General features: G+C 48.1%; 1 protein-coding gene across 1 annotated transcript in view; it reads left to right on the top strand.

Moving 5' to 3' along the window:
- Positions 1–5,608: 5,608 nt before the first annotated feature.
- The window catches only part of SLC4A1 (solute carrier family 4 member 1 (Diego blood group)), a 13,889-nt gene continuing 5,841 nt past the window's right edge, over positions 5,609–13,656 (top strand). Inside the window, exons 1-10 of the mRNA XM_027873210.1 lie at positions 5,609–5,783; positions 6,200–6,335; positions 7,335–7,458; positions 7,727–7,811; positions 8,076–8,257; positions 10,029–10,239; positions 10,766–10,969; positions 11,147–11,295; positions 11,511–11,705; positions 13,074–13,247. Of these exons, the coding sequence (XP_027729011.1) occupies positions 5,630–5,783; positions 6,200–6,335; positions 7,335–7,458; positions 7,727–7,811; positions 8,076–8,257; positions 10,029–10,239; positions 10,766–10,969; positions 11,147–11,295; positions 11,511–11,705; positions 13,074–13,247 (1,614 nt within the window). The 5' untranslated portion in view covers positions 5,609–5,629. The remainder of the gene's footprint in view (positions 5,784–6,199; positions 6,336–7,334; positions 7,459–7,726; positions 7,812–8,075; positions 8,258–10,028; positions 10,240–10,765; positions 10,970–11,146; positions 11,296–11,510; positions 11,706–13,073; positions 13,248–13,656) is intronic.

Here is a 13,656-nt window from a genome sequence, read left to right as displayed (position 1 = left end):
GAGCTACCTCCAAACAAAAGACATTCAATGGAAAGAACATTGGACTTGGGGTCAGAGGATATGGGTCTGACTCCCATTTAGAGGCTACATGACTTGAATAAATCATTTCACCCCCTTAAGCCTCAGTCTCCTCCTCTGTAAAATGAGAATAACAGTTGGACTACCTACTTAACAAGGGTGTTGTGGGGAAAAATCAACCAGTAATTTTTTTTTTTTGGTCAGGACCTATAATTTCATCCGGGTGATGAAACTCCTGGGGTAGAAACTCATTCTAGTGATACAGGTCACCAATTTTCATCAACTCAGTATTTATTGACAACTGTCTGTAATTTATTCCATGGAGGCACCAAAAAGCTAAGTGAGGTGCCCATAACCACATAGCTCATATATGTGAGACAAGATTTGAACCCAGGTCTTCCTGACGTCAAAGCAGGAAGGCTGGCTATCAACTCTCCCATGCTGCATTTCCCAATTTTAGATAAGTGTGAGTAATTGCTGTTATCACCCTCCCACCAGCCTTAGGAGATCAGTAGGGCAGGGTGGGGATTGTCTCTATATTACAGATTTGAAAAATGGGGCAGGGAAAGACCAAGTGACTTGTCAAGGGTCACACTGCACCCTTTGGAGGGGGCTACACCACAGCCCAGAGTCTCCCAGCCCTGTAGGTGACTAGTGATCTCTCTTCCCTTGGGCCCCCAGCGGGGGTGAACTAGACTGGTGGATGCCACTAATTGGTCTGAAGTATAAGCAAAGGATGTAAAAAAAGAAGGAGGAAGGAAGAGAAAAGAAGATGGAGAATGGGGAAAGGGAGATGATAGGAAAAGTAAAAGAATGAAAGAGAGAAAGAGATGGGGAGAAAGAAGTTTGTGCTGTGATTCCTTGAGCTTTTTAGAAAAGTACTAACTGATGACCCAGGGGTCATGCAGGTCATTGCACAGATCTCCCTGCCAAAGATTCTTTAATGAGACAAGCCCCAAGGGGATCTACAAAACATAGTCCTTAAACCAGCTGTTTCTAAGATCTCGAACCTTTCTAAGATCATCTTGTCCTTTCTTCTGATCTTTTACTTTCCTCAGCCCAAGTGCAGGGAGCGTTGGTAAAGGGGAGAATGTATTATCGACCCTACTATCTCTTCTTCCCAATTCAGAAAGTAAGCTCCTCTTGAATTTTTGATTTGTTCATTCCTTGCCCTGTACTGACACAGTCCTGAGCTTAGGTTTGATGTTGGCCCACCTCCACACTTTTGTCCCTTAAGTTTGTACTCCAATCGGGAATATCCTTACCCAGATGCTACCCAACCTTCAAGGTCCTGCTTATTCCACATCCCCCAGCCCAGGGAAACACAGCTCTCTCCCTCTGTTGTCCACTTGACACTTGGCTCCATACTGAACTTATACTATTGTCTAGCTCATTTTTAAACTTTTTTTGTCAGTTTATGTACTATTCCTCTAAAGATACTGTAAGCTCTTTGTGGGCAGGAACTATATCTCCTACTTTATCTTCTCCATAATACCCAGAACTAATGTCACACTCTTAATTTACATTCAATATATATTTGTGAATCAGATGTGAAATGGTCTAACTTTAATCTCTAGTGTGTCAGTAATTTCAATGTTTCCTTTGATCCTATCTTTGTGGTAGCTAGACAAAAATGAGTTCTGCTGGCCCTATTCTTTGTTGTTCTCCTCTGACCCCACGCTGGTATTTCCCCAGGCTGATATCTATTATCCAGTTTCTAGGGTTCTCTTATCCATCCTTTGGCATCCAAACAGCAGGGTTTCTTTTCAGATCAATGCTCCTTCCCAGCCCCTTAGGAATGAGGATGGAAAAAACTGAGGTCTGAAACTTGGCAGAGTCAAGCCCTGGAATAATTTTCTAGTTCTGGCTTGACCACTGATTTGCTACAAATTTGGGCATCTCTTGTTCTTTATGGGCCTCAGTTAGGGGTGAAATTAGGGGTATAAAAAGTTAGATGATCTAAAGTTCCTTCCAAATAAGATCCACAGGCAATGGGGTATAGAAATCTATCTTACCCTACAGGAAAATAAAAGAGGAAGGGGATAAAAGAAGGGGGGTGATAGAAGGGAGGACAGATTGGGGAAAGGTATAATCAGAATGCACACCATCTTGGGGTGGGGGAGAGGAGAAATGGGGAGAAAATTTAGAATTCAAAATTTTGTAGAAGTGAATGCTGAAAACTAAAACTAAATTAATTAATTAAAGTATCTTCCAACTCTGATATTATATGAGTTAATGCCCATGTATGTGCAAGGACCCTGGAATAATGGCCCTTGCTCCTACAGTCTCCGGACTCGTGTGGTTACCATCCAGCACACCAATATCACAACACCCTCCTCCATCCTTAGGGAAATGGGAAATAGGCCTCTGTGAATACATGGGGTCCATCCTTTCCAACTTCCACTCTACTACCTTTGATCCCAAGACCCCCCCAAATGCCTCAGTATGTGTGCAGCTACTTTTTTGATCAAGGGTAGGGGGAGAAAAGTAGAAAGACTTCTGGGATCTCTTATCAATTGGAAGATGATCCTATTTACCTTGAGACTATTTCCCTTAATAGGTACCCCTTGCACGGGGTATGCTTGGGCTGAAGCTGACGCTAGAGACTTGAACATCTAGAACCACACCATGGAGGTGGGTCCTTTCTACCTATCCATCCATTCCCCGCCCAGGTCTTATGTCCCTAATAGGCTCAGAGGACCTTTGACTGGGACCCCAGATTTCTATGGTGGGGATTGGGGGGAGGCACCAGAAAGGGAGTGATACTCACTACATTCCCCCAAACTCCTACTGGCAGATAAACGAATTGGTGTTGGAGGAGAGTCTGGAGATTGAGGGCTATGATGACCCTGGGGCCCCTCCTCCCCAGGAGATTGGGGAGGAACAAGCAGGTAAGTCACCCCTATGCTTGAATGTCTGACCTCCCTCCAACTCCTTCTGTTGCTACTCACTTTCTGCTCCCTTCTGCTCAGCACAACTGTATGTTATGGTAGCACCACATACGGGGAATATGCTTCTCATCCCACCTCCTCTCCTATCCTCCTTCACCTAACCTTCAGTGACCAGTTCTCCCCCCCGGCCCCAATTGAGATTGATTGAAGGGTAAACAGAACTTTGTTTGCAATGACCACAAGTGAGGGAGAAGGAGAACAAGGGGCTATTAGGGGGAGGATCAGTCACCCATAGGCTTTTAGGTGTGTGAGAAGGCAGCCCCAGGAATACAACACCCTCTTTCCTACCTAAGGTGAGCAGGTGTGATAGCCTCACCAGGGGATTAAGGAATATGGATATGAGCCTGTCTGCCATCTTTGCTTGTCCAGTGATGTTTTCCAGCCTATGCGCTGAGACCTGCACCTGAGATTGGCAGCTAGGGAATCCTAGCATCAACCTCTTAGAGGCACCATCAGTATGGGAGACTAGAAGGGAGGGAAGGGTTAGGGCAGTGTCCCCCTATATTCATTGAAGGGAATGATTTGCCCTCCACTCTTGCCATGCACACCCCCAACCCTTGATGTGGGGGGAGTGGAAAGGGAAAACTGTCAAGGGCACAGAGATCCAGCATCCTCAACCACACCCTCTGCTTCGCCAAGGTTCCAAGTGGAGAGGGCAGGGCAGGTACCTGTTTACTGTCAATAAAACTTAAGTGCCAGCAATTTTTAGTAAAGACAAGGGGCCCCAGTAAGAAGGGGGTCCTTTGGGGGGGGGGAGAGAATAAGGACAGGATATAAGCAACTGGTCCTGTGGTTCCCTGAGCTTGGTGCAGAAAGTGGTAAGAGGCAGGTCTTGGGTTGAGGGTGGGGATAGGGGTCAAAAGGGTGGGAAACATGTGTGTTAGGAAGACAGCATCTGGTCAAAACCCAAGAAAAGGAGTGGGGGAGCCTACAGTAAAAGTCACTCTGATAGTGACTATTCAGTGATGACTAAGCACTTTAGATTACCTACCTCTCCAGTCCAAAATCGGAATCCAGGTACTCTGGTCTAACAACTGGACATCCCCGGTAGATGGCCCTCATAGATATCAGCTTGGAAAATTGTCGGAACTTAAGTATTAGAGTAAGAAGGTATAATGACTGTCCTGGGTCCCCAAGCAAAAGTCCATCAGGTGGGTGATGTGGTGGAGTGGTGGGTAAGGCCTTTTCTGAAGTCTTCAGTTGCTGGGCAGAGCAGTGAGTGAAGGATCCAGAGGGCATCCTCTACGTATAAGAGGGCTGGGACTCTGCTGGACTCGGTGAGCAAAATCCACCTATCTTTGTCGTCTTTAGATCACGAAGAGCAGCCAACAGCCGCAGACTACCAGACCAAATCAGACCCAAGGATCCACGAGGTGAGCAGTCCCAGTCTGAGGGGCCTTCCCAGCCCCTTGTGAGGTAGGAGCTCCACACATTCTCTCCCCTATCGTGAGAAAGGAGGTGACAGGTGAAGGAGAAGGGGGCAAGAAGACCTGTTTTCCTCTCCTACCCCAGAAAAGCAGAAAAAGGAAAAATAAAAGAGGAGTATGTGAGTGGAAGGGGAGAATGAGACCCCTGAAATCTCCAGACAGGTATATGAGGAAAAGAATCAAGCAGAGAGGGAGAGAAGACCCCTGAGAGACATGAGGGAGAAGAGAAGGGAGGAAAGGAGAGGAGAGAGGAAAGAGAGGTAGAGAAAGAGGCAGAGAGAGAGAGGAAACAAACGCACACTCTTTCTCTTCTCTCCTTCTCCCAAGAGGTTGACAGAGGAAGAGAGGAAACCCCAGGGAATGGAGAACAGGCCCCGGTCTCCTAGGCCATGAAGCCCAGAACACTTTCAGGCATAGGAAGCTTCCACATTGCTTCTGATTAGGAACCAAGGGCTTCCTTCCTCAACCTGGCCAGAATCAAGCTCTCTGTACTTCCCCAGCCCAGAACAGGAGTGGGCCAAGGCTAAGAGAATTTTGTCCCTTCTTTTCCCTTTCTAGCTTGAAGCAGATCACTCACTTGTTACAATATTTGATCTTGTCCCAGTTCTGCCCAGTTGGGAAAGCTGGTTCTTGGCTTTGGACCCCAGCTCTGCTAGGCTCCCCCATATATATATATATATATATATACACACATATAGAATTTAAATTAAATTTATATATATATATATACATAAAATTTAAATTAAATTTTATCACCCAGTACTTTTCTTGATAACAACCCAAATGCCCCTCTGGCTCAGGATAGAGAGATGATGTAGGAAATCCTTTTTGCCACAAGGATCTCTGAGTACCTTCAATGGTGAGAGAAAGGACGAGGTTCACTGCTTGACCAGGCAGCAACCTTGAAAGTAGGCAGATGAATAGAACCAGGGGTCCAGCATCCCTCCCCAGATATTTCTCCCACTGCATTCTTTCTTCTTCACCCAGTCCAGGTAGCATGCCCCCTCCCCACTTCTAGCCTTCTCCTTAGACCTAAATTTCTCATTTCCTTTTAATGCCCACCTTCTCTCATGCCTGCCCGTCCTAACTCTAGAACCCAGGTTACCTCCAATTTTCATTTACCCAGTTCCTACCATGAGCCCAGTCCCTGCCATGGCCCCATTGTCTGCTCTCCCCAACCTGCCTATTCCCCCGGGTCCCGGCTAGGTCTATGTGGAGCTGCAGGAGCTGGTGATGGATGGGAAGAACCAGGAGCTTCAATGGATGGAGGCGGCGCGTTGGGTTCGACTGGAGGAGAACCGGGCTGAGGCCGGGGGTTGGGGTCGCCCCCACCTTTCTTGCTTAACCTTCTGGAGCCTCCTGGAACTACGGAAAACTTTTCAGAAGGGTGAGCAGAGATGCTGGGTTCCAATCCCACTTCCGTTGAGAATCCTTTCTCCTGGGCCCCCCTTCCTAGCCAGCTCTCCTAGAAATGCTGACTGCCCTTTTGAAAGGCCCATCAAAGTGGTGCTTTGTGATCTCCACAAAGGAATATTGATGGGGAGATGGAAGCAGGGCCCATGTTTTCTTTTTGTTTGTTTGTTTGTTTTAAGTATTCTTTTGTTGTTTTGAGTTCCAAATTCTCTTCCACCCTCCAGTGCCCCCCCCAATCAAAAAGGGTGATATGACACCCACTATACATGTGAAGTCAGGGCAGGACTTTTCTTAACTCCTAAGTAGAGGGAAGAGAGCCCCTCTCAGTTTGATTAGTGTCCCTTTCCCCCACCCCCACCCCCACCCTGATCTTGCCATGCTACTTCCTAGGCACTGTGATGCTGGACCTGTCTGAGACCACCCTGCCTGGGATTGTCAACCAGCTTCTAGACCAATTCATCTATGAAGGTCAAGTGAGGCCCCAGGACCGGGATGTGCTGCTCAGGGCCCTGCTGGTCAAACACAGGTAACCTTACCTCTCCCCATCACCCACATATTTACACATGCATCTTCCTAGCACTTGGACCCTGATCTGTAACTAGGGTGAATCCATCAGAGCTCTGCCCCCAGGTAGAAAATTAGGAAGGTCCTGACAGCACCCTCAAGGGATATTTTTCTCAACCCCAGTTCCTCTCTTGCTTACCCAGCCCCTGGTAGAAGCCTCAGCCTGGGGATTACTTCCTCCCGTTTCTAGCACAGAAATTTTATTTTATTTTTCATTTGTTTGGAGGCAACTGAGGTTAAGTGACTTGCCCAGGGTCACAAAGCTAGTAAGTGTCCAAGGCCTGATTTGAATTCAGGTCCTCCTAACTCCAGGGCCAGTGCTCTATCCACTGCACTACCTAGCTACTCCAAGCATGGAAATTTTAGAGTGTGCATGCAACACCATCCAGAACTTTCTCTAGAGTTAGCTGACTCTAAGGGGGTCCAGGATCTCAAAGGGTTATTCATCCATTCCTCTGCCTCTAGGCAGTAATGTCTCCAGTATTTCTGATAGAATACTATCTACCAAGATTCTAAAACTTGATGGAGAAGTCATCTGTGCGCCCTCTTCAAATCATAGGCTTCAGAACTGCAGAGGTCCTCAGAGGTCATATAGTTATGTTCATATCCACCCTTACTTTATAGAGGAAGAAACTAAAGCCCAGAGCAATGAACTTGCCCCAGTAAGTTGTAAATAGAAGAGCAAGGATTTGAACCCAGATTTTCTGATGCTTCTAATTTCTTTCCACTGCACCAAATGCACTGCTCTGATTTGTTCAGGAGGATATCTTACCCCAAGGTTGCCACTGCAAAGCCTCTTAACACAGTGCCTGGAGTAGAGTATGTACTTAATAAATGTGTTATCATTCATCTTTTCATTCATTCATTCACTCACTCATTCATTTATTGTGGAAGCCCCAGGGAATAGCTCACCTGTTCCTTGGTCCCCATTTAGCTCCTGACCCCTCTTTGTCTTCCTTAGCCATGAGGGAGAGTTAGAGGCTCTGGGAGGTGTAAAGCCCATTGTGCTGGACCGCTCAGGAGAGCCCTCTGAGCCCCTGCTGGCCCAACATCCCTCTTTGGAGAACCAGATCTACTGTGAGCAGGTATGGCTGGGGAGAGGGCCAACAGGAAGAATTGGGGGCCCAAGGAGGCTAGAGGGTCCTGGGGACTAAGAGGTTAGAAGAGTTTGAGCTGGAAGGGGCAGAGGAAAAAGAAATACTTTTGGGAGAGACTAGAAGTTCAGATTTCTTTGGTCCAGGATATCCAGGTGATATACCAATTTGGGGAGGGTGAGGTAGTGAGGAGGCCTAGAGCGATAAGACAGTGACTATAGCTCAGAGCCCCCTGTCAACATCCCTTCCCTTTTGGCAGGGAGAGGGTTCCTCAGACCACCCAGGGCCGTCTCACATCCTGGAGAAGATCCCTCCTAACTCAGAGGCCGCACTGGTATTAGTGGGTGAGTTCTTTGCACTTCCTCTCAGATTCCTTGCCCCCATCCTGGCCCCACCCCAAGCCCTGTATCCAGCCCTTTTCTCTCTGCCAGCTACATATCATTGGATTTCCTATCTCTTCTTCCTACCTCCTCCCCATTGCCTTCCACTCTCCTTCTCACAAGCCCTCCTCTGTCCCTAAACCCTAACCCAGCGCCGTCATTCCCACAAAGCAAACAAAGTGCTGCCTTGCCTGGCTTCCTAACTCCTCCTCTCCTCTCATCCCTCAGGTCGTGCCTCCTTCCTGGAACATCCCATCCTGGGTTTTGTGAGGCTTCAGGAGGCAGCCAGCCTAGAAGTGGTAGACCTCCCAATACCTGTCCGCTTCCTCTTGGTGCTCTTAGGGCCTGAGATCCCTCACGTGGACTACACCCAACTTGGCCGGGCTGCTGCCACCTTAATGTCTGAGAGGGTAGGTGTGAATTCCTGGAGAATACAATAAATGGCAGGAGGAGGGTCTGGTGGGAGAGCTAAAAACCTAGAGTCAGCTAGGCGTAATCATTAGCCTGAGTGGCCTTATTAATCCAGTCTTTCCAAATTTGATCTAGTTTAACCAAAATTGACCTATTCAACCCGGTTTAGTCTATTTCAGTCTAGTTTGGTTTCATTTGGCCTGGCCTGGTTCATCCTGCTTTGACCTGGTTCAATAAACCAACCAACCATCCATCCGACCAACCAACCAACCAATCAACAAGCGTATATGCTGTTGTTATTATTCGGTTGTGCCAACTCTTTGTGATCCCATTTGGGGGTTTCTCGGCAAAGATACTAGAGTGGTTTGCCATTTCCTTCTCCAGCTCATTTTTTTATAGTGAGGAAACTGAGGCAAACAGGGTTAAGTGACTTGCCCAGGGTCACACAGTGACCTGTCTGAAGCCATATTTGAACTCAGGAAGATGAGTCTTCCCGATTCCAGGCCCAGCCCTCTATCCACTGCAGCACCCTAAGCATATATATTAAGCGCCTACTATGTCAGGCACTGTGCAAAGCCCTGGAGATACAGAGGCAAAGATGAAATGGTCCGTGCCCCCAAGAAGCATATATTCTATGAGGGAGGCATCACGTACACATATAGGTACACGTGAAATAAGCATATGCAAAGGTGATGGGGTGAGGAGGAATCAGGAAAAGGCCTTACGTAGCAGGTGGTCTTGGAGCTGATTTTTGAAGGATTTTTGAAGGGAGCTCCAGATCAAGGTGAGAAGTGCATCCATTCCAGGCGTGGGAGACAGACACAGTATAGCCTGGTTTGGCCTGGCTTGACTTGGTTCAGCCCAGATTGGTGTGGTTTAGACTGGTTTGGCCCAGTGTGTTTTGATCTGGCCTGTTCTGGCCTACATCAGTCTGGTTTGGATTAGATCAGCTTGGCTCAGTTGGTTGTAACCCCATCATTCTGATTTAACCCACTTCAGTCTGCTTCAGTCTTTCTTGTTCCTTCCACTATCCTCCTTGGTCCTGAAATGAGGCCCTTGCAGGGGTGGGGAGGGCAGCATGTGGAGCAGAATGGAAAGACCCTTCAACTTGGTGTCCCTGAGCCAGAAATGGAGTCCCAGCTCCACTATTTACTAGCTGTGTGAACCTGGGCAAATCATAGCCACTCTGGGCCTTCTTTATCTTTTTAGTTTTTTTGTTTTGTTTTGTTTTTTAATTTATTTTATTTTCAATTCAGGGAACAAAACAAGCATTTTAACAACATAGTACAAATAAAAAAAGATGATTGTCCATGAAACTGCAAATCTACTATGTAAAACTTGCTATTCCCTCCAAATATACAATAGTTATCATGTAAATTTCTCTTTTTTCCTTTTTTTTCTTCCCTTCTCCTTACTCTGCCCTAGAGATGGCAACCGTTGGACACAAATAGGCATATGTATGTAAAATTATTCTACACGTACTTCTATTTATCAGTTCTTTCTCTGGATGCGAATAACATCTCTTTATATGTCCATTATTTTCCCCTCTCTGGCTCTTCCTTATCTAAAAAGTGAGCTTAGAACAGATGACCTTTAAGATCCCGTTCAGCTCCAGATATATGAGCCTATAAATTTGGGGAAAAGCCTGCTCCTAGGGGTAAGGATGGAGCTAATTCAAAAGGTTCTGAGTTACCAGAAGCTTAGGAGTTGGGACTGCTTGGCCCCGGTGGGGGTCTATGCCATGTTCACCTCTCTTCCTTTCCTCCCTAGGTGTTCCGAATAGATGCCTACCTAGCCCATGACCGCAAGCAGCTAGTTCAGTGTCTTGAGGGTTTCTTGGACTGCAGCGTGGTGCTGCCTCCCACAGAGGCACCCTCAGAGTCAGCCTTACGCACCTTGGTACCTGTACAGCAAGAATTGCTTCAAAGACGCTACAGGCTCAGCCCCTCTGAACCTGATCCTGACTTCTTCAAGGGATTAGGTAGGCACTGTGAGATCTTATTCACACTCCTAGCTTCACCCTTCAATGTCTCCCCTAACTACTGCTGTCCTTCTGCCCCTCACCTGATGGAGTTAAGAATACTGACTTTGGGATCAGAGAACCTGGAATAGAGATCCTGACTTGACCACTAATTCTCTGTGTGACCTAGGGCAAGTCATTTCCCCTCTGTTCCAGCTAAATATTCTTCCTCTGTAAAATGTGGGGTTTGGGTTGGATACTCAAAGTCTCTTTGAACTTTTAAATCCTATGAACCTCCCTCCCCACTCTTCACTTTCCTCCTTCTCTCCAGGACCCCCCACATCCTGCTAAATAACTCATTCTACAGTTTCCCACTATCTTCAGCCCCTGGACCTCTCTCCTCACCCCAGCCAACTCCATCACCTTAGCCACTTCCAACCCTTGCCTGATGCATCTCCCCTCCGGGGAGCCAGAGGACGAAGAATGAGGGCCTGAAGTAGGGAGAGAGAGGTGTCTGAATGAAATTCTCTCTTCCCTCTCCCTTCAGACTTGAATGGGGGTCCAGTGGGCCAGGATGACCCCTTACAGAGGACAGGCAACTTCTTTGGGGGTGTGGCTCGGGATGCTCGGCGCCGGTACCCCAAGTACCTGAGTGACATCACAGATGCGCTTAGCCCTCAGGTCCTCGCGGCTGTGGTCTTCATCTACTTCGCTGCCCTCTCACCTGCCATCACCTTTGGTGGCCTCCTAGGTCAGTGCCACCCATCGCCAGTCTTCCTACATCCATAGGTCCTCTCTAACAACACTACCATCAGGGCTCAGAGCCATGGCCCTGACCTCTGACTTATTCCCAGCAACTCTGGGACTCTTGAGCTGCTGTCCTCATCCCAGCTTTTACTTCTATCTGACTTTTGATTTTGCCCCTCAGGAGACAAGACTCAGAACATGATGGGGGTGTCAGAACTACTCATCTCAACAGCAGTGCAGGGCATCCTCTTTGCCCTGCTGGGTGCCCAACCTCTGCTTGTGCTTGGCTTCTCTGGACCCCTGCTTGTTTTTGAAGAGGCCTTCTTCGGGGTAAGAATGCCCTTTCCCCGTGACCTGGCCCCATCCCCTCTTTCCTACACCTATGTGTCACCCCTCATCCCTCTCTGATGGAGCCTATTACTTTCAACCTGACTCCACAAGGACCCTCAGCTCTTCTTCCCCCAATGCTCCCACTCATCTCTATGCTTCCCTTTCCCCATTTCACCCCATTCCACCTGACCCATTTCTGTTCCTCTACCCCACAGTTCTGTGAAAGCAACAACTTCGAATACATCGTGGGCCGGGTGTGGATTGGCTTCTGGCTGGTGCTGCTGGTGATCCTGGTGGTGGCCTTTGAGGGAAGTTTCCTGGTGCGCTACATCTCTCTCTATACCCAGGAAATCTTCTCCGTCCTCATCTCTCTCATCTTCATCTATGAGACGTTCTCCAAACTCATCACGGTCAGGGCACTGTGTGTGTGTGTGTATGTGTGTGTGTGTATGTGTGACTGCCTGCATGCATGGCTGTCTTTGCACCAACCTGTGGGACGCCACATGCGTCTGGATGAGGTGTGGCCAGTGGCCAAGCACATTGTGTGTGTGCCTTCCAGCCTCCTGTCCTTGGATGGGCAAGTATCTACCTTTGTACTAAAACCACCCATGCTCCCACTCAAATCCCACCTTCAGGAATCCTATCAGTGCCATCTCTTCTGAGATGACCTCCCATTTATACTGTATAGATCTTATATGTACACAGTTTACATACATAGTGTCTCCTATTATAATGTGAGCTCCCTGAGGGCAGGAGCCAAGTTTCTGTCTTTCCTTGTATCCCCAATGCTTACTTTAATGCCTGGCACACAGTAACGTTTGCTGACCATGTTTTTGTTGTTCAGTTAGGTCTTGACTCTTTGTGACCCTAGACCATAGCACGCCAGGCCCTTCTATGCTCCACTGTCTCTCAAAGCCGGCCCAAGTCCATATTCATTGTTTCCAAGACCCCATCTATCCATCTCATCCTCTACCATCCCCTTTTCCTTTTGCCTTCAATCTTTCCCAACATCAGGGTCTTTTCCAACGAGTCCCGTCTTCTCACTATGTGGCCAAAGTATTTAAGCTTAGTCTTCAGTATTTGACCTTCCCGTGAATAGCCTGTATCTATACGTATAGATGGATTTGATCTCCTTGCTGCCCAAAGGACTCTCAAAAGCCTTTCCAGTGTAGATACCAGCAAAAGCCTGGGGCTTGGGGTGGGGGGTGGGAGTATTTTCGAGGGTTTTAAGCCACTACCTTCCTTTATTGTGTTTTCCTCCTCTCCTGTTTTCTTTGCTCATGGCAGTTAGGGTTGTGACGTAGGCAGTGTATGTGTGCCTCTATCTCCACTTCCCAGTTTGCTGTCTGGAGAATGGACTAGATGTCAAGGTGTCTCTGCTGCTGTCTGAATACCCCTTTTGGGTGGGGTGGGCTCTTTCCGTTGCCCAGTCTTCTCTGAATTTCATCTCTCCTCTTGCCACATCCCCCATCTTTCATCTTCACAGGTTTTCACCCTCCCTAGCCCACTCCCCACAACTTAACGATGAGGGGGAGGGAAGGTGGGGCCCAGGATGCCCTCAGCCATATCCTCCTCCTCCCTGAAACTGAGCTGTGAAATCAGGAGAACCACTCTGTTACCATGGTGACCAAAGGAGGGAACTAGGGATGGATGTGGGGAGAGGGGTTGGGCAAAGAGGGCCTGGAAGGAGCCCAGGGCAGGCCTGGAAGCTGAAGAGGGAGGGGGAAAAGATACTCTGAGCTGAGGCCCTCTCTTTTTCCTTTCCCACCTCATTCTAGATATTTGAAGAGCACCCACTGAAGAGAAACTATGCCTACAATGTGAGCTGGGACCCCGAGCCCAGTGAGGCCCTGCCCAACACTGCCCTCCTCTCCCTCGTGCTCATGGCCGGGACATTTTATTTTGCCATCACATTTCGCAAGCTCAAAAACAGCTCTTACTTCCCTGGAAAGGTCTGCCCCTGCCCCAGCCCCCTCATCATCTGCCAGCTGTCATCCCCTCCCTAAAGCTCCCCTCCTGCTCTCGCCTCTACCTTAATTAGATTCAAAGCACCTTCCCTGCTTTGCTTCTTATTCTCCCATCTTCTCCACTGTCACCCCCAGTGCAGCCCACCTGGCTCCCCCTGCTTTACCCCCACCCCTCTGGGGCCCCATAGCCTTCAGATCTGGCTTACCACTCCTGGGGTTTCTAGGCCTCTGGAACCAGGAGAGGGGCAAAAGGAAGAGAATCTTAGAAAAGGAAAAATACCTTTGTGGAGGGAGAAAGGGTTGAGGCTTCTGTTGGGAAAGAGAGAGGGAGGATGTGAAGAGCTGTCTGAATCCCTAGAAATAGCAGGAACCTATAGAAACAGCTGATCAACAG

The sequence above is a fragment of the Vombatus ursinus genome, unplaced genomic scaffold, assembly GCF_900497805.2.
Source record: "Vombatus ursinus unplaced genomic scaffold, bare-nosed wombat genome assembly UNPS02014801.1, whole genome shotgun sequence".
NCBI classification, from domain to species: domain Eukaryota; kingdom Metazoa; phylum Chordata; class Mammalia; order Diprotodontia; family Vombatidae; genus Vombatus; species Vombatus ursinus.
Note: the sequence above shows the minus strand (reverse complement) of the source record. Positions and strands in the feature narration are given on the sequence as shown.